This window comes from Euprymna scolopes, chromosome 30 (assembly GCF_053919585.1).
Source record: "Euprymna scolopes isolate OS-2025 chromosome 30, ASM5391958v1, whole genome shotgun sequence".
NCBI classification, from domain to species: Eukaryota; Metazoa; Mollusca; class Cephalopoda; order Sepiida; family Sepiolidae; genus Euprymna; species Euprymna scolopes.
In genome coordinates, this window is record NC_136511.1 from 23,871,665 (window position 1) to 23,894,178 (window position 22,514).

At 31.7% G+C, this 22,514-nt stretch overlaps 1 protein-coding gene across 50 annotated transcripts in view; it reads left to right on the top strand.

Moving 5' to 3' along the window:
- The window catches only part of LOC145254714 (uncharacterized), a 269,962-nt gene that overhangs the window by 97,576 nt on the left and 149,872 nt on the right, over positions 1-22,514 (top strand). For 29 of the 50 annotated variants that reach the window (XM_080113387.1, XM_080113389.1, XM_080113425.1 and 26 more), the window contains exons 19-20: positions 7,454-7,489; positions 19,372-19,407. In XM_080113387.1, coding sequence (XP_079969513.1) covers positions 7,454-7,489; positions 19,372-19,407 — 72 coding nt within the window. Of the gene's footprint in view, positions 1-7,453; positions 7,490-14,285; positions 14,322-19,371; positions 19,408-22,514 lie in introns of all 50 variants that reach the window. The other 21 variants (XR_013863794.1, XR_013863796.1, XR_013863795.1 and 18 more) reach the window with 1 other exon arrangement.

The following is a 22,514-nucleotide window of genomic DNA, read 5'->3' on the forward strand; positions in this document are numbered from 1 at the left end:
CCCATTGTATGAACGCCCGGCGCGAACGGAAACCCTACAATATAATTTTACCACTTTTAGGCCAAACATATACTACCCTGGAATCCTACATAGAAGACTAAGAAGTTTCACTAGTTTCACAAAAAGCTGAAAAGCGACAACATTTATTTATTTATTTATTTATTTTTTTTTTACATTACGCCTTCGGTGATCAGGAGATCCTATTTATTAAAAAAGTGGATAAAAATTGATAACACACGGCAAATATTAAATAAGCGTATCTATATACTAATTTAATTTTCATAATCACCTTCCATCAATTATTTTTTATAAATATTTACTGATCGAATAATTTATAATCTCGAAACCCTGTACATACGCTAAAGGTGCTACGGATTTATATATATATATATATATATATATATATATATATATATATATATATATATATATATATATATATATATATATATTCTCAGAGTACTTTTTCCTCAATTTAAAATATCGACTCCTGCGGCTTATAGCTTTTAATAGGGCGATTTGGCGCATCGGGAGTCAGATCGGAGTTGCTATCTGAGCCAAAAACATGATGTGAAATTGAAAATCGGCAATGAAGGCAAGGCATCACTGAAGACCACTTTAATGCGTATGTTGAATATATTCAACGCTTAAGTATGGAGATGATTATAACTCATTCTGAGATTTCTTTTCGGTGGAATTTGCAACAAGTACGAAATCATCGCAAATGTCACATAGAAACGAGATATTGTTGATTCGGAATAGAAAACGCGACTAATATCCGAAAAATTCACCGAATTAGTGATGATGGATTATACAGTTCATTTTTAAAGAACGATTAGCAACTAGTACCATACCAGGTTCCTTAAATAAGTTTCAAGAGTTTTTCGTATAGGTACTTTTATTGATAGTATATATATGAAGCTTATGCCTCTTTGAAGTAATCAATGCATTTCTTGTAACGTTCTAACAACCTCTTAAAGGCCCCATGAATATCCTCTTGTGTGAGTGTGTCAGTGATTCTCGTCACAGCCTCTTTTATCTCCTCGTTTGTCTCAAAACAATAACATTTGTGGTTTTCCTTGAGCTAAGATAATAACTTAAAATCACAGGGAGCAAGCTCTGTACTATAGGGCACGTGGGGAACTGCCTTGATGGGCATCCTGGTAAAAGAGTCTTTGACAAGGATGGAGTTGTGGACGGCAATCTCAGGCCAAACTAATAGCAGATCTTTCGTGTCTTCACTTGCTCACGAATAATTGTGTAGCAATTCCTACACTAACACCAATCTGTGCACTTATCGTCTCCATAGACACACGGCGGTCCGTATTAATGAAATTCTTTACTTTGCCAATCAACTCTAGTGTTCTGACTTCTTTACTCCTACCACATCTCTTATCGTCCCTCACAGACTTCATGAATTCCTTGAATCTTTTATGTCACTCAAAAACTGATGCTCGATTCAAATAACATGATCAAAAAGCGGGCAAAAGCATTCGATGCATGTCTTTGACATTTTATCAAGCTTAAAACAGAATTGTATTGCATAACGTTCCTCTAACGTGTCCTCATGTCCGGATTGCATTGTTGAAATTTACCAGCTGTGACAATCAAGCTTTAGTAGAGGGTATTCAAAATTCTGCGCTAGCTGTTAATTTGAACCTGAAATCATAAAAAAATGGTCAGTCATCTCATAAGACATATAGCAATAACATTCTGAATCATGAAGAGTTTACGACAATTTTAAATGTCTGTACAAAAATAATCTGCGACTTATTGACGGTACCTCGTATAGTCGAAAACCTGTAACAGAATCAGAAGCAGTAAAGTTGTGTCGCCAAAAGTCGAAAGCGAGATGATGTCTAAAAGTAAATCAAAGGTGGCGGTTGTTTCTGTGGCGAGAGAGTTGGCAATAAGGATGAATTAATCAAAAAGGCAACACATAAAGAAAAAAAAAATTAAACAAACTTTGATAAGCCCCTCATTTAATAAGTAGGGATTACTGTTATGGAAGCTATTGACGAAAAAGTGTCGGACCAGCAAGTTCTTTAATATTTATAATATAGTTTAGTTTTATCATCTTGGACCATTTTGGTAAATTTAATTGTAATTTTTATTTATATATATATATATATATATATATATATATATATATATATATATATATATATATAATACTTGTTTATTGTTATATAAACATGCTCACATCCTGCTGCTACAAATAGCCACTTGTTTCAATCAAACAACAGATATCATCAGGCAGCGACTTGACTATTCAAAAGTTCAATGAATAGTCAAGTCGCTGCCTGATGATATCTGTTGTTTGATTGAAACAAGTGGCTATTTGTAGCAGCAGGATGTGACCATGTTTATATAACAATAAACAAGTATTATCAGCTCTTTTTATTGAGCACTATCTAACAACCTCGTATAATTCATTAGTCCATTACTTTTGAATAAAAAAAAACCCGAGTATATATATATATATATATATATATATATATATATATATATATATATATATATATATATATATATATAGATATATTAATAAAATAATGTCGCATCATTCGAAATAATACATAGACTCCAATTCGTTGGACTCTACATGCGTGTGGAACACAATCGACACTCTTAATACTAAAGTTCAAATCTATATCTAATGTCGGGACTGTGTTTGTTAGTTGGTTTATCTACGCATTTCACCATCTGCTACTAACCTCAAATCGTCATCAACTTTTTCCAAACCCTTAAGTCTCGTCAAGTATTTTACTGGTCACTTATATCTTAGTGTTGCCAAGCGTTGTCAAAAAAGATTCCAATCGTCATCAACCGAACACTGCCGTAAAAAAACTTGCCAAACACTAGGTTCTATAAATTGCCCCGCCCCGTCATGAAAATCGGTGTCTTTGCTTTTGTTCGATCTTTTATTTGCAACGAAAATCAAAAATGTTCACGCGCTAAGCCGAAAGTATATTTATCGACCCTCTGCTGATTCCTTTGCCCTGAAACAACTATCTGAGTGTAGCTTTACTTTGTCTGCGTCAAGGAACAAATTCTGACCAATTGTCTTCTGATAAACCGTATTTCCTATATCTGTTATAGTTTTTGTTTCTTCCCATCACTTGAAAGTCGTCGACGTCGATAGTGTAAGCACTACTTCACCACATATCCTGCCAATGCATTTACAGTTTATCAACTAGTGAGGCTCCAATTCGGGAACCTTTTTACTAGAGGTGTACTACTCATCTAGGCTCAAGAGCAACTCGAGGATAATAAGTCAGAAGGTAAAGGTTGAATGTGCGACAGCGCCGTGATGTTCGTTATTAGCGGAGCTTGGGAAGGGTTTGATTATTTAGGAGGACACTCCAATATGAATTGATTTAGATTAGATTTGAAAACGATCATGATATAGTCCCACGGTATTGCGTTCCCCAACCGGACAATTTGAGGAAATAAACTTTGCTCATAAAATGTTCGTCAAGTTTTGGGCACTGAAAGAGAATAAGCAAAATTAGTGATATATTTTGTTACTAGACGAGTGTTTGTTGCGAGTGTTTTGCAGGGAGTATAGTTTAACACTCAGTCGAGCACCTGCTAATAAAATATGGATAGAACAGGGATAGACACGCAACGTCTCATCTGTAAGAAAGAGAAAGTATGGAAGCGAAAAGGTTCAAGTCCACTAGAGTTCGAAGCCAGTTTTTTACTATCTCAAGGCAGGAAAGGGTATACTTATAAGTTCTTTCCGGGAATGTGGTAAAAGCACTCCATCTTGGGATTATGATTTCTGTTCATCTATACGGAATATGATTTTTCTCTGTAGTTATCATGATTTCCTTGTCTACTCTAATCCGAAGTGATTATATTTTTCATGTTCCAACTTATTTGTGGAATAGAATTTTTTTTCATAAAAGTATTAAATAAATACTTTATTAATCATCATTAAATATTATAATATTAAAATCAATTCTTAAAATATTTTTTTTTTATTTTATGAACATAAACCACTATTTCCTATAATTTATTTGCTACACATAATGAAACATCTACCCTGTAATAAAAAGCTATACCATTAATGAAACGCCAAATACTCTATTATATATATATATATATATATATATATATATATATATATATATATATATATATATATATATATACTCGGGTTTTTTATTCAAAAGTAACGGACTAATGAATTCAACGAGGTTGCTAGATAGTGCTCAATAAAAAGAGCTGATAATACTTGTTTATTGCTTGATAAACATGCTCACATCTCGCTGCTACAAATAGCCACTTGTTTCAATCAAACAACAGATATCATCAGGCAGCGACTTGACTATTCAAAAGTTCAATGAATATATATATATATATATAAAATACATACATATGACTACTTCATTTAATCACAGAAATTAATATACGAAAGTATAATTTTGTGCGTGAACTTTAAGTATTGACTTCAACAGTGCTAAATATGTAGGTAGAGCTAGGTAGTAAGTTATAGAAATATATATGGCAATTAAGCTACACAGAATATTCCGTGTTTCATCCACGCTAGAATTCGTCATGCGTATGCCTGACTATTCCTCGTGTGGATCGATCCAAAACTAATGTTTATTATTCATACACGCTGGGAGTCGTCAGGCATATGCCTGATGCATCCTAGCGTGGATGAAACATGGAATATTCTGTGCAATTTAATTGCCACAGACACACAGACATATATATATATATATATATATATTCTATAACTTACTATATATATATACATATATACATATATATACACACATACACACACACATATATATATATATATATATATATATATATATATATATATATATATATATATACACTTGTGCCCGATATTATTCATACCCCTCGGAACTTTTGAGATTTCTATAAGAATATTGCTCAAACCAGAAGGTAGACAATATTAAAGGGATTTCAAACAATAAATCAAGCATCAGCATTTAATTTAAACTCAACAAATAAATAAATTATGCAAGTTTGAAACATTATACAAAGAAAAACAATAATGGCACTAGTTCAAAATTATTCATACCTCTCTTACTAATAGTCAATAGCATGCCCTTTATTCTTAATAACTGCCTGTAACCGTTTTGGATATTTATCAACAAGGTTTTTACAAGCATCAACACTGATTTTTGACCATTCTTCAATGCAGTAGTTCTCCAAATCCCTCAAATTTCAAGGTTTCCGCTTTTTAACCTCAGTTTTCAATATGTGCCAGAGGTTTTCGATAGGGTTCAGATCGGGACTCTGGCTAGGCCATTCAAAAACATTAATTTGATTATCCTCAAACCATTTCTTGACTATTTTGGCAGTATGCTTTGGATCATTATCCTGTTGATGGACCCAGTTTGGTCCTAAATGGAGCTTCTCCGCATTTTGTCTAATGTTTTTCTGGAGTATCTCCAAATATTGCTCCTTCTTCATGGTTCCATCTATCTTGACCAAACTACCTGGACCACTAGCCGAAAAGGAGCCCCAAAATATTAAGCTACCACCATCATGTTTCACCGTGGGTATGGTGTTCTTTGGGTTGTAAGCTTCTCCTTTCTTCCTCCAAACGTAAGAAGCATCCATATGGCCAAACAATTCAATTTTTGTTTCGTCAGTCCACAAAATACTTGAGAAAACGGACTCTGGAGAATTCACATGGGTCCTAGCAAACTTTAGACGTGCTGCAAGGTGTTTTCCGGTGTGCAATGGAGTCCTTCTTGGTCTTCTTCCTTTCAGACCATTTTCATGCAGAGTCCTTTGCAATGTTTGCCTTGATATTTTTATGCCAGAAGACTCCAGATTTTCTAAAATGTCCTTAGTAGTGGTGGATGGATTTGCATTAACACTTCTTACAATATTCCTGGTGGCTCTAGCAGACAGTTTCCTTTTCCTTCCTCTACACATCAAGTTGTTTGTTGTGTGGTGGCTCTGGAATTCTTTGATGATGCTCTGTACTGTTGCTGTAGGGACCTCAAATTTCTTGGAAATTGACTTGTAACCTAAACCATCCTTATGTGAATTCACAATTTTAGTCCTAAGATCATTACTAAGCTCTTTTTTCTTCCCCATTCTAATAATTTTTATTCTTTTATTGGTTTTCAGTTGATATCATTTTAATTTCTGAAAAATGCAAAAAACGAAATGAAATTAATCAAAGGTTGTATAAAAGCATTCAAAATAAGAATCAAACAGGAAACAAACAGTCAGAAACTCGATTAATACTGAAAAAATAAGGGGGTATGATTATTTTTGAACATTGCAGATTTTATAAATAGCTGTATATTTCTTTTATTACAAGTATCCCGAGATTTTAAAATGACGAAAATGATCAGAAGAGGTTTATTAAGAATATGTATCAATATGGACGTAAACAATAAATTCTTACAAAGTTACACCTAATAAACTCAATTTTCAAGGGGGGGTATGAATAATTTCGGGCACAAGTGTATATATATAAGGATAACAGTATAGTTACCTTCCAAAATCCAAGATTCAAATATTTATTTTTCATGCAAAACAGCTCCTTCAGCATTAGAGATCCGTTTCGTTATGTAGAAACAAACGGTTATTATGATGTCAATGCCGTTACTTTTCGTGCATATACTCTTCAGAAAATTTAGAAATTATTTGCTTAGGTTGAACAAAGGCAGGGCAATATAACCCTGCAAGAAGCATACAAGTTCACAGAAAACTAAACATGGTATGCTGTTCAGGCAGCCATTTACATACATATATATATATATATATATATATATATATATATATATATATACATATATATATACATAACTACTTCATTTACTCACATAAAATTAATATACGAATGTAGAGATTTATGAGTAAACTTTAAGTATTTACTTCACAAGTGCTCAATACGTAGGTAGAGCTAGTTAGTAATTTATAAAATATATATGGCGATTAAGCTACACTGAATATTCGGCGTTTCATCCACTCTAGGATTCCCCAGGCTTATGCGCATAAGCCTGAGATGAAACGCCGAATATTCAGTGTAGCTTAATCGTCATATATATTTTATAAATTACTCTATATATATATATATATATATATATATATATATATATATATATATATATGACAAATATATATACACATGAGCCATATATTACATTATATATAATATATATATGATATATATGATATGATATATATATATATATATATATATATATATATATATATATATATATATATATATATATATACATGAGCTCATACATTACTCATTTTTTATCTGTTTGTCGGGCAGGTGCAACTAATAGCATCTTCATCCTCTGAATTCTTTAAACATTTTAAATTTCTAACTTTATTTAAGAACAGTTTTTTCGAATTTTATACAAATAAATATTAAAATCGATTCTTTAATCGTCCCTTAAATAAATAATTATTGGTTCTTTCTTTACAGGAAAAAGAAATATTGCCGATTTAAAAGGATTGTTAGGTATGTATAGAGCTGTTACCCACCTTTCTATATTATCAAGAGCAGAAAAATCGTCAGAGGATAGCTAAACTAAATTTCTTGAACATAATAGTGTTGTACCAAACTTATATACCCTTAGTAATTTTGTTGAATACAACGAGGATTGATCTCCTTGTGTGTGTGTGTGTGTGTGTGTGTGTGTGTGTGTGTGTGTGTGTGTGTGCGTGGGTGTGTGTGTGTGTGTTTAGACGAGTAGAAGGTAAGAATCAAGAATCCGTATCTGACAATCAGTCCGAGAGTTACGGGCCTAGGCATTGGCCCACTACCCGTCGGTCCATTCTCCTAGGCCTTACCATCCGGCTTTTGGGTGTAGAAAATTTATTTCTTGTTGCCTGAGGCGACTCTGTCGGGGAAACACTCTGGGGATGTTCAGGTATTTTTATTAGGCCAGAGGGTTGTTTTATTAGGGGCGGAGACTGGACATTACCAGTTTCTGTCTTTGTTTCGCATCATGCTGAGATAGTTAGCATGTCAATATATATCTTTAGTAAGATTAAAACCAACTAAACTTTTTTAATATATTACTGCAGTGTATGTGCTCACAATACGAGGAGGTTCCTTTTTAGAATTAACATTCTGTATCTCTGCATAAGATACTTTGATAATCGAGTGCTCGATTAGTTTTGATTTACCTTTAATTTTTATTTAAGTGAATTGTTTTTTTGTTAATTATTTATGTAATATATCTGATTTATATATTATTCCTTAATTGGAATTCATTTTTGAGATGAGAATTATATATATTAATTTATTTCGGACTATTTTTCTCATCTTTATTAGTTGTTGTTTTTCATCTTTTATTGGTTTGTTTATTCACAACGTTTCGGCCAACTATTCCTCTGGCCTTCGTGTGAATAAACAAACCATTAAAAGATGGAAAACAACAACTAATAAAGATGAGAATAATAGTCCGAAATAAAAATAAAGTAATATATATATGTGATTGTTCCTATCTTAGTTTTTCCGTATATTTCGCTTTACATATTTTGAAGACCAAACTACTTAAAAAAAAAAAAACGGCTAAATTAGGTAAATTTAGCTTTAAAAGGGGCAATATGGCAACTAAAGGAAAGAATATATGAGTGATCTCCCTTTTGATGATACCTCGTTTTTAGATATTATAATAATATATGATCATTGTTATAATGATATGAGAAAGAACGTGTAGTAATTTAAACGTGCAGCCTTTCTTTCACTGAAGAAAGAATTCAGCAAAATGTTATGCAAAAAAGGGGGAATTCGAAAGAAACAGGGCAAAGAAAATAAACATTGTCTGCCAAGAGGTGTTGGACTGAAGAAATAAAACTATTTATTAGTACTAATTAATTTATCTCAGATGTGTCAGGCCCTGTCGGTGGGGCATTAGAATACGCCGACTGCCCCCCTGCAGAGGGTAAAAGTCCCTCAATGTGGGTCCTGAATATGACCTTAAACTATATCCAGTGGTGAGGCCCCAACTTGTGGGCTTTGGGGAGTGTGGAGCCACCCTTTAATTACTATTGCTCCCAGGTCCACTCTGACCGAGAGTGGTAGTACCTGTTAGGGTCCCAACTATGGGTTAAATAGAAACCGACGTGAAAACAACAAATATATTCTTTGGATTCGGCATTAAATAACCCAAAAAGGGGTGATATGCCGTAAAACAAAAATAACCAAACAACCAACCAACCATTTGTGTCAGTTGAATATAAAAAATACAATGGACAGTATTTTCATAGAAATGTAAATAAACTCGTATTTGCTGCGATTTATTGCTTTTTTCTACCAAAATACCTCATTTTCCTTTATCCAGAAAAATAACGTCTTTATCTAAACAAATTTGTAGAATAAATATATTTCCCGTTTCGTGGACTTTCTGTCTTGCTTATCTTTAATTTATAAGTTTACTATATCACAATATATTTCTCTTGTAGTCTCTTAGTCTTATCGGATTACAAGACAAGAATTCATCTAGTCTGGTGGAGTATTCATCTTTATGATGTTACAATGTCAAGGCCAATTAAAGAATAGACACTCTTACTCTTATATCATAGCGATGCAGGGATATTATTTAGGCTTCGAATACTATATTATTTTGAATATACGGCACAATCGCATTGACACACCGGTTTTCGTGAGATTAACGAAGGTAAGCAACGTTGATTCTGGTCATTACCAGATGGGCGACTATTGGGGAATATCAGGCGCTGTATGTATGAGGATGTAGATACATCCAGCAGCTTCTGCATCCCACCTGGCCTTCTGCTGTCTCGACTCTATCCTGCTGTTAGATCAGGCTAGTTGGAACGAGAGTGTGGGGCTGGTTCTGCGCAAATCACCGTTACTTTAAACAATCTCCCTGCGCGTGTCTTTCATCATCCTCCAGTTAGTCAGATGTATTTTGTTGTTCCGATGGACGAACGCTCTCATTTTGAATAATTGCTCAGAGTTTAATTGTAGGGAAAAGTCATTAGGAGAGGCTGTCACGACCAAACATGTATAGAGTCTGTGTTCGGATTATTATCAGACGTCATTAAATAAGTTTTCGTTTAAAATATACTAGCATGATGATCGGCGTTTCCTGGTAGTAAAATTCGCATAAATATTATATTTTAATTCTATACAGAAACTGAGACATGTGCATGCGAGTATTATGTTTTCCTTTTTTTTTCTAATAAGTTCACGTCTGGTTAGTAAACAAACAATACTCGAACTGTGATCGAAGTCAAAACCTAAAGACAGTGAGTCAAGTACGATAACCATTAGGTCAGTTTTACTCGAACTTTAGGAAGTGCTTTCAAGCCTACTTATTCTTAACATAAGGAGTCTGTCATGCGAATTTGTGAAACAGCAAACAGATAAAAATGTGATGGGCCCTCCCCCATGTAGCTTTCTGTTTAATTTTGATCGCTTAGCAGCCTTGTGTCCAGATGAAAACCGATTTAAGAGTTTCCCACGTGTTTGAATACACAATACACCAAATGTCGAGTCTGTAAACTTAGAATTCGTTGAGATGTGTCCCCAAACACCAAAACATTGTCACATTTCTAGATATATAGATAAAAATAAAGATATAAGCTTAAAGATGATTAAGAAATTTAGTGTCAGTAAAGTATCTAAATTGTTTATCTGGTGTTTATATCTGTCAGTACAAAGCTGATTCAAACGAAGATTAATTGAAAAATAAAAAAAAAAACTCAATTATTGGAACTCTTTGAGATGAGTAATTTTTGTATTTTATTTATTTATGGACTATTATCCTCATTTTTTTATAGTTGTTATTTCACGACGTTTCAGCCAACTATTCCCCTGCCCTTCCTCATTTCGTTAACCGCAAAGGGATAGAAATACTAAATTTATTTACTGTATGTTTAATAATTACTGCCGTCCATAGTTGTTGTCGCCTCACCACGTTATGGCCATCTAATTTGGCCCGTTTGGGGCACGTTTGAAACCGCTGTCTTCAAACAATGCTTACCTGAAACCGTAGAGATTCAACCTCTCTTTTCACTGCGCCACCGTCTCCCAAACGTGATCAAGGTTGGGTTTCTTGGTTAAATAATTCAAAGTTTTTGTGATCTAATCTTTCTATCAACTATAAACGATGAGGATATTGGTCAACAATAAATAAATAAAATATAAAAATCACAATAAAGAAATAAAACAACATGACAAATTAAAAATTATAATTTTATTTTTTATAAAAATTTCCTAATTTTTTTTAGATATTTAGTCAACAGTTTTTACGAAATTTGTATAAAAACACAATTTAAACCATTTATATAAACTACTAATCGTAACCTTTTTTTTCTGAAAAAAAAATGTGAAGCTGCATAACCTAATCTAGCTTATTTTTCCTCAGTTTCAGTTTACCCGTTACACATCTGCATTGTATTGCCTTCTATCAATTTAAAATATGTTTTTTGCTGAGACAAAAGCTTAAAACATTTAACTGCAGGCAAATAAATAAATAATGCACAGATGCTGGGATATTTTGCTTCGAAATTTTCATTTAATCATAGCATGATATAACTATGATAAATTACTATATATATATATATATATATATATATATATATATATATATACATACATATATGTATATATATGCATATACATGTGTACACATACACACACACACACACACACATATATATATATATATATATAAATTACAATAAGTTTATTAAGGTAATCAAAATGGTAAACTTACAATATATCATAAATATCAAAGAGTTAATATTTACAAGTAAAGTAATCTCAACCAGATGTTTAAGCTCAATAAAACCGAAAGGGAAATATAGCTTATAATATGAACAAATGATTAATAAAACATGTTAAAAAAGCATCTTAAAAAGAGTTAAAACATATTTAATTTTAAAAAGGAAACACAAGATAAGTGGATAGTCCTTAATCCGCGGATTTTCGAAGAAATACTCTCCTTCTCATCAGAGGGCAGGAATTAGCAAAATGCGGGATCGGATTTTGCATGTAAAAGTATTTAATGAAACCAAAAGTAAGGCACAAATCTTACTTGGTTAAAAAAGGGTGAGGTAAGGGGAACAGAAGGTAAAAGAAAAAAGGATAACAAGTTTTCACATGAATGGATAGTCCGGTGAAAGGTAAAAAATCCAAGAATGGTAACATCCAAACACGGTCGAATTAAAAACTTCCAATAAGTAATCCAGTTTTTAAAAGTACGGAGAAAATGAATTTCAAAATCTATTTAGTACACGATCGCCATCTTCGCAAATAAACTGTGCCAAACGATGCTATGGCAAGTGGGAAGGGAAAAAAGAAAAACATACATTACTTAATACGTAATACTTGATGAGGGCTTTATTATAAGCCGAAAATAGAAAACTTTAAATAGAAGAATATTTGTCTAAATAGACAAATATTCATCTATTTAAAGCTTAATGTAATTTATTTAAAGTACAGTGTGAGACAAATTTTAAAAAAATTGCACGTGATCATACTCCTAACCTCGTGCTATATTATAGACAAGCGGGGGTACCCGGCGTTGCCCGAGTGTTTGTTTCCGGGACGGGGGGGAGTTTTAAAAAATGTCATGGTAGGTAAGTAGGAAGGATCAAACCCGGGGTCATGAGTAAAAGTAGGAAAATAAAGTGTGAAAAAAAAAACAAAAAAAACATCTGCAACGTTAACAGTTCGGCCACCAAGAAAAGTCCATTCCAGTTGTTTAGGAAAAAAAAAAAAAAAAACGACTACGGTAGGTCGACGCGAACGTGAAAATATAATGTGAATTGTCCAGCACGCAAACCACTACACCACAGAGCACTGCAGCTTAGTGTTGTGATTTTAAATGACTTGACATGAAAGAACTACGAAGTCAAACCGGTGTTCTCTTCTCAACTGTTCCTTGTGAACGATCCCCAAACGGTGTTAAGTGGTGGCAGGAGGAGGAGGAATTTATAAGAGAGAAAATATTTTACCACTTCCATTGATCTTAACCGATTTTGGCCGTGACTTCTCAGCAGAAAAAGTATAGAAATCTAAGATTATCGAGGAATTTGAGAAATAATAAGCCTATAACACACCTCAGATATTGTTCTGCCGTTTGTGCATATTATATTTGCATGAGATATCTTGATGTTTAATCCTATTAAGGTCAAAATCAGACGGGAAAAATGAGTTCATTTTATTTATATAGAGAAGATAATGAATTCAAGTTCAGCCCTATTTAGAATATTGAGAAACGCGGTCAAATAAGGAATACGCACCATTCCGATTTCTTTTAATTGAATACTCTCATGGCTACTGATCATGACAGGCAGGCCATTCTCCTTGCCACTAGATACAAACAGCTCTTACTCGGTTCAGGTTTACTTATGGTGTGCACAACTCTTACACGCGAATACACTCTCACAGACGGTATCCTTTGTCTCTCACGGCAGAACGGTGATCTGTTTCCTCAATGTCCAACATAATTATTCCATTTGTAATCAAAACCTATTACCTGGTTTTTGTTTTTGAAGATCCTTTACGATTTGTATTTAAGGGATCTTCAAAAAGAGACTGCAATTGGGGATATTTTGCTTAAGTGACTTCCCTACAAATTAAATTTAATGAAAATATGAAATATTCGAATTTACAAATTATACCTTGCGCCTATATTTATATGTCCCGTGTTCTTAAGAAAAATTACAACTGTTTGTTCATAAAAGCAGCTGGCAGGCGGCGGTGATGCTGAGCGAAAGAGAGATTGTGTGACGGGGCCTTGGTGACGGGAAGCAAAAATGTGATCAATACGGGTCCCTATTTCTATAGCGGCTGCTATTTATTTCAAACGGGTTTCAGTTTATTTTCTTCACTGTGAACTTTCCGAACGTGGAGTTCGATTCAAAATTTCGTTTTTCATTATTTCTAACAATGCTTTCTTGTCTCATTTATGCTGACGTTACATCGTTTGCGTCAGAGTTAAATAATTTGTTCTCTTTTTTTTTCGAGTATAAAAACCCCAGTCATGCAACAATAGCATAATCTCCTTCTTATAAACAAACTGAAATTAAAGTAAATATAGTTAAAATTTCACAAAATTCGATGCTATCAAAATTTTGAGGAAGAACGACTTCTTTTACCTGATTTGCATGAAGGTAAATTAAACTAAATATAGAACACATCATTACAAAATAACATCATAAAGCAGTTCTCTAAAGATCATAGTGGTCAATTAATTAGTTTAAAAGTTAAACCGCGTACATAAAAATATATAAATATAACGATACGTGAATTGACTCTTTTTTTTTTTTTGCAGCTTCTGCCCCCCAAGTCAGCGTCGATCAAAATAACGGTAATCAGAAATTTTTGAACACTTTTATCAAATATTAAGTATAAAATATGAATATTTTTAATAAATAAAATTATTTTTATCTCAGTAGAAACAGTACGCGTTTGGGTTTGTTATATATATATATATATATATATATATATATATATACATATATATATATATATATATGTGTGTGTGTGTGTGTGTGTGTGTGTGTGTGTGTGTGTGTTTGGGTGTGTGTGTGTATATATGTTTATATATATATATATATATATACTCAGTTTTTTTTTATATTCAAAAGTAATGGACTAATGAATTCAACGAGGTTGTTAGATAGTGCTCAATAAAAAGAGCTGATAATACTTGTTTATTGTTATATAAACATGCTCACATCCCACTGCTACAAATAGCCACTTGTTTCAATCAGACAACAGATATCATCAGGCAGCGACTTGACTATTCAAAAGTTCAATGAATAACCTTATTGATTATTCATTAAACTTCTGAATAGTCAAGTCGCTGTCTGATGATATCTGTTGTTTGATTGAAACAAATGGCTATTTGTAGCAGCGGTATGTGAGCATATGTAACAATAAACAAGTATATATATATATATATATATATATATATATGTGAGCATATGTAACAATAAACAAGTATATATATATATATGAGCATATATAACAATAAACAAGTATATATATATATGTATATATATATATATATATATATATATATATATTTCACTTTGACTTTCCATGTCTCACTGACTTTAGCAAATAGGGTGGATACCTTTATAACTATTTGCTAATATTTTCACTCCTCTGATGAGATGGTAGACATCGAAACCCTATAGGTTAAGGAGATAAACTTTCTAAAACATTCTTTGTCTTGCTTAGAATAATAAAAATTCTTTGATATGAAACTCAACCAATTCATTTCATTTCAATGAGAGTTTTTTGAAATTCATTGAATTACAATTTAATATATATATATATATATAATATATATACAGCTGAATAATGCTTGTGTGTGTGTGTGTGTGTGTGTGTGTGTGTGTGTGTGTGTGTGTGTGTGTGTGTGTGGGTGTGTCTGGTCACGAATAGGCGCCTATATTGTTTACTATTTAAAAAAAAAAACTGATTACATATAACTATTTACAGTACACGTTTGGGGTTGTTCCAAAACCATTAATTATTTATGAAAGTGAAGGAACAAATTGCTTAGAATACGCAGTTCGTCTAAAAAATGTACTCACACTTTGAATGACTATAAAACCTCTATTCATGAAAGAAGAGTTAAATAAAATACTTAATTGACATGTTTTTGTACACTTAAAATTTAGTTTATATTGAATTTTTTAGAACATGATTTTATAATAATTATTATGTCATGAATTTTGTATTCTTCTGGGTTTCAAAATATATAAGTGAGTTCTATGTAATACTATAAGATGACCCCGCCGTTGCCAGGTATGAAATGTAACGTTAAATTCCTTTTTAAAAGAACTGAAGTAAAAAACATTAAGAAATCGTGACATGTACATGCGAGTATTATGTTTTTCAAAAATGTTCACTTCTGGTAAGTTAAAAAAAAAAAAAAAAACAATACTCGAACTGAGATCGAATCCTAAACGTAAAGACACTGAGCCAAGTACAACAACCATTAGGTCATCTTTACACGATTGTTAAAAGTGTTTTCAAACTTGCTTAATCGTAAACATGAGATGAATGATTCACATATTCACAATAGTAAAAAAGTTGACACACTTATACGATGACCTCCCGAGTACCAATTTTTCAATTTTAACCTGTTTACAAGTGAAAACCGATTAAAAATTTTTCCACATATTTGAGTAACTAGATACCAAATTCCAAGCCTTTAAATCAAATATCCGTTGAGTAAATAGCGTGAGATGTGTCCTCACATACACACACACACACACAATATATATATATATATATATATATATATATATATATATATATATTACTCGCTACTCGCTACTTAATTTAGCTGAAATAATGCGAAGCTCGCGATTTGTTTACAAACAAACGTTTGAGCCCTCTACGAGTAGCGGACCGATGTTTATTTAAATAATCGTTCGGACAGGTTAATTTCGGCCACCGATTCCGTAGTCAAGGGGTAGGACTGCCGACTGTCATCACGACGGTTCTAGGTTCGATCCTCGGCTTGGGAGAGGTGTTAGTCTAGCGGCACTGATGAGTTGTGAAACAACGAAACAGGTCTGTATGTCGATGACTAAAATATATTTTATAAAGCTCCCCTCTTTGGTAGAGCACTCTCGAAAATTATCTTACTCGCTACTTAATTTAGCTGAAATAATGCGAAGCTCGCGATTTGTTTACAAACAAACGTTTGAGCCCTCTACGAGTAGCGGACCGATGTTTATTTAAATAATCGTTCGGACAGGTTAATTTCGGCCACCGATTCCGTAGTCAAGGGGTAGGACTGCCGACTGTCATCACGACGGTTCTAGGTTCGATCCTCGGCTTGGGAGAGGTGTTAGTCTAGCGGCACTGATGAGTTGTGAAACAACGAAACAGGTCTGTATGTCGATGACTAAAATATATTTTATAAAGCTCCCCTCTTTGGTAGAGCACTCTCGAAAATTATCTTACTCGCTACTTAATTTAGCTGAAATAATGCGAAGCTCGCGATTTGTTTACAAACAAACGTTTGAGCCCTCTACGAGTAGCGGACCGATGTTTATTTAAATAATCGTTCGGACAGGTTAATTTCGGCCACCGATTCCGTAGTCAAGGGGTAGGACTGCCGACTGTCATCACGACGGTTCTAGGTTCGATCCTCGGCTTGGGAGAGGTGTTAGTCTAGCGGCACTGATGAGTTGTGAAACAACGAAACAGGTCTGTATGTCGATGACTAAAATATATTTTATATATATATATAATATAACTACTTCATTTATTCACATAAATTTAATATACGAAAGTATAGATTTATGCGTAAACTTTAAGTATTTACTTCAAAAGTGCTCAATACGTAGGTAGAGCTAGTTAGTAATTTATAAAATATTTATGGCGATTAAGCTACACTGAATATTCTGCGTTTCATCCAACTATAGGATTCGTCAGGCTTATGCGCATAAGCCTGACGAATCCTATAGTTGGATGAAACGCAGAATATTCAGTGTAGCTTAATCGCCATATATATTTTATAAATTACTATATATATATATATATATATATATATATATATATATACATATATATATATATATATATATATATATATATATATATATATATATATATATAAAGCTGAATAATGCCTCTGTGTGTGTGTCTGGTCGCGAATAGGCGCCTATATTGTTGACTATTCATAAAAATAACTGATTACATATAATGGGAGAAGATGTATTGAGACACAGAAATCGGTATGTTTGATCTGGCAGAACGGTGGTTCATTAAAATTGTGAGGTCTGTGTTCGCGCCTCGTCCACAAAGTATGTTAATAAAAAATTTAAAAATTAAAAAAAAAAAAACCTTTGTAAGCGTTTTTGATAGAGATGTACATAATAATACTTTGATAAGTATGTTTTAACTTAAGGAGTGGTATGATAAAATTGTGGGATCTGCGTTCGCGTCTGGCCTCCATAGAATGGAAATAGGCCCAAAATTTGATAAAGACTTTTCATATCTATCTGCGAAAGTATACTTTGATAATTATGTTTCAGTTTGAAGAAATATGGTATTATAAAATTATGGAGTGTTCGTACTTGACCTCAATAGAATGGAAATATGTCACAAACTTTAACAAGTTTTTTTTTTAATATAGATCCACAGAATATTGTGATAAGTGTTTCAGTGTGAACAGGTATGGTATAATAACTGATGGGGGTTTATCTATTTTATTTTTACTTTCATCATATTTTGCTTTGGTTTTGATACCCACAAATTAAACCCAAATTTACAACCCTTCCTTTTCATAAACTATCATACTTTCATAAATCAGAGTCTATTTTCTGTAGGCTGTTTTTGCACCCAGTCAATGACGGGTATTTTTGCTAGTATATATATATATATATATATATATATATGTATATATATATATGTATATATATATATATATATATATATATGTTGGTAGCAAGTCACTATTTAGACACGTCTGCTTGAACACAACAGAGTTATTTCTTATTCCGATCTTTCTGGATATCTTTTGTACTTGCCGAGCGATCTTTTTAATTTCGGCAGGCATATAATATAGGATGGTGCACAAAAGTTGTTGTTCGGCCATATTTTTCTTACGGGCTTTCTATCGGTTCATCCAATGATCGCCAGGAGCAAGTGTTGTTTACTTTTTTATTCTTTTCTTCGAAGCTTGGTGAATATATATATATATATATATATATATATATATATATATATATATATATATATATATATATACATGTATATATTGCCTATAAAAGTGGGTACAAGAGGGTTGGGGCCGAATTATTTAATTTTTTAAATTTTTCGTTTCGATTTTTCTATTTTATAGTTAAGTAATTTAGTTTCGTATAAGTTATTAACAACCGTTAGCATATTTATCCCGTTGTTAAATGAGATCTTGTTTAAAAAGGCTGTAGTTTTTGTTTATAAGTATGGCTTCTAGTAATTTTAATCGTTGTGTGCAGTTGTTAAGTTATCGAATTTTAGTATTTTTAGTATTTATAATATTGTACGACTGTAGGTTTTTATCGTGGACTGTAAGGTGTTGTTCTATGGCGATACTGTCGGCTTAATCATAACTTAGACGTCAGGAGAGTGTTGTTTTCGAGTGGTCAATGATTGCGTACATACATGCACTATAATGCAGCATGTTAGAGACTATTAACGCGTGAGTACATTCTTACTATATATATTTATATATATGTATATATATATATATATATACATATATTTATATTTGCCGAATGTCTTCGTAAACTTATATATATATGTGTGTGTGTGTGTGTGTGTGTGGGTGTGTGTGTAAAACTATGTATATATATATATATATATATATATATATATATTACTTACATATGATTATATTTTTGCAGGTGGCAAACGCAAAGCGAAATTCGAATCTGATAAAGGTATTTATACTGTTTTAATTATTTCTCGTTCATAAAAATAAAATTCGAATCGGCTAACGATGTTTATAAATATATAATTATTTCTTACGTACAAAAGGTAAAAACTAAAATATATATTATTTGAATTATTCAAATTCCTGTTTGAAACCTTTGTGTTAGTATCAGAAAGTGTCGACTCCTAACCTCCGACCTTTTTTGAATGCATCCTGTCAAACGCGGTAATATCACACGCGCGCACACACACACACACACACACACACACACACACACACACACACGCACACACACACACACGCAGGCACAAATACACACACGCATATATATGTGTGTATATATATATATATATATATATATATATATATATATATATATAACGTGAGAGAGAATATAAAATTATTTCCACAGCCAGACAAATACCATGAAAAGCCAACAAACTAGAATTCAAGTCTGTTGTAAGCTCCGACGGTGTCTGACTGTGGAAATAATTATATATATATATATATATATATATATATATATATATATATATATATATATATACAGGGTGACCCCAAAGACACGGGCCCAAAACCTAATTAGGCCCCGTTGCTTAGTGTTTTGTTCGAACGAAATTTTACACAGTGTATTCTTTTTCCCAGCTCCCACAGGGGTCTTGGTGTAGTCACGGTAGTAGATTCTGCCATATCCTTTATAATAAGCCAATCCGTGAATAAATAATGGATATATCACGATTTTGGGGGGGGCCTCAAGTATATATATATATATATATATATATATATATATATATATATATATATTCATATATATATGCTTGTGTGTATACATATATATATGCGTCTGTGTGTGTATACACATATATATATGCGTCTGTGTGTATACACATATGTACATATATACATTTATATATATATATATATATATATATATATATATATATATATATATATATATATATGAAATTTATTACTGTGAGTCCAGAATGAGTTTGCAAATTGTTTCAGCTAGAGGAAAATCCTCAAAGAGAGGAAAAAATCCAACTAGCATCGTCAGAATTCATAGATGGACTAAGTTATAAAGTCAAATAAGAATGGAAAAATCGTATCTTCTACATGTGTGTATATGTATGTGTTTATATATATATATATATATATATATATATATATATATATATATATATATATATGTACTTGTATTTGTGTGCGTATCTTGTACATGTGTTTGTGTGTGTATGTGTTTTTTCTGTGTGTATGTGTTTTATTCACTTATTTTAAATATCTCTCTAATAATTTTATTAATTTATTATTATTTGATTAACTTACCGATATACTTACATATTTCTATATTATTAAAATAAACTTGTAACTTATAATTCATTAATTTATACTTTTCCCTTCTCTCTTTCCTTCAACTACGACGCCCGAAAATTTAAAAATTATTTATAAAATATTTTTCAATTCTTCCCCCCTCCCAGCTAATTTATATATATATATATATATATATATATATATATATATATATATATATATATATATACATACATATATATATATATATATGTATGTATATGTATATGTATATATATGTATATGTATGTGTAAGTGTGTGCATCTGGATGTATGTGTATTTATATATATGTTTATATATGTATATGTGCGTGTATTTTTACGTATCTGTGTATGTGTGCATATATATATATGTTTGTGTATGTGTATGTATGTTTATATATATATATGTTTATATATATATATATATACATATATGTGTGTGTGTATAATCACACATGTGCTTTTCCCCCATTTAACTATGTGCATTTGCTGTACATATTTATGCGTGTGCTTGTATTTGTGTGTTACTTATTAAAAAGGTGTTTTTATTTATTTTTTATTTATTTATTTATTTATTTATTTATTTATTTTCCCCTTAATCTTTTTATCTATTATTTAAGTTACTTACTTAAGCTTTCACCTATTTTATTTTATTTTATTAAAATAAACCTGTAACGTATAATTTCTAATTGCCCGGCTAATTTGTTTATATATATATATATATATATATATATATATATATATATATATATATATATATATATATATATATATATATATATATATATTTATATATATATATATATATTATATTTAATTATATATAGCATTATACTATCAAAATAAACCTGTAAAGTATAATTCATTAACTTATTTTTCCTTTTCTTTTTCTTTCCATTTTATAAGCAATAAATATCTTTCAATCTCTCCCCGCCCGGCTAAATCACTTTAAACCCCATTTTCAACCCGTTCCTTTACTAACATTAACTCTCCAACCTGTTGCCATGGTGATCCTTTAAATTAACTGTAACTTATGCCGTTATCAATAAAAGTAGCGTCTTTTAAGTTTAAACCGTTAAAAAAAACGTATATAAGAATTTACACATAATTAATATTTAATTATAAACCCCTCTCTTATCGAAGACACTCCTACTACTTTTCTAACTCCCCTTTATCTACGATTTTTCCATTCTTAATTGACTTCATAACTTAGTCCATCTATGAATTCTGACGATGCTAGTTGGATTTTTTCCTCTCTTTGAGGATTTTCCTCTAGCTGAAACAATTTGTAAACTCATTCTGGACTCACAGTAATAAATTTCCTATATACTGCTCTGACTACACATTGAGCACTCTAGTCCGGTTATTTCACCACTGGTATATATATATATATATATATATATATATATATATATATATATATATATATATATATATATATATATATACTTATAAGGAGGGCGAGTGTTACTTGAATAAGAATCCACACATGTCGCATGCTACAATATATGTATTGTGATTGAAATCAGTGAAGTCGTCCATTTCTTCAATTAAATCGATTTATTGCCTCCTCCTATTGAAGATCCCATACGAAGAACCCATACGAGGTGTAATAGCGGGAAGCTTCACTTGCATTGACTTACTCCACAATAGATTATAGTTTACGTTACACTACATAGAACATACTCATGGTTTCTAAAAGAAGGATCTCTTGATTTTTTTAAAAATATATTTTTATAGTGGGGTTTATTTTAGTTTAAAATACAAAAGTCCAGTATCATG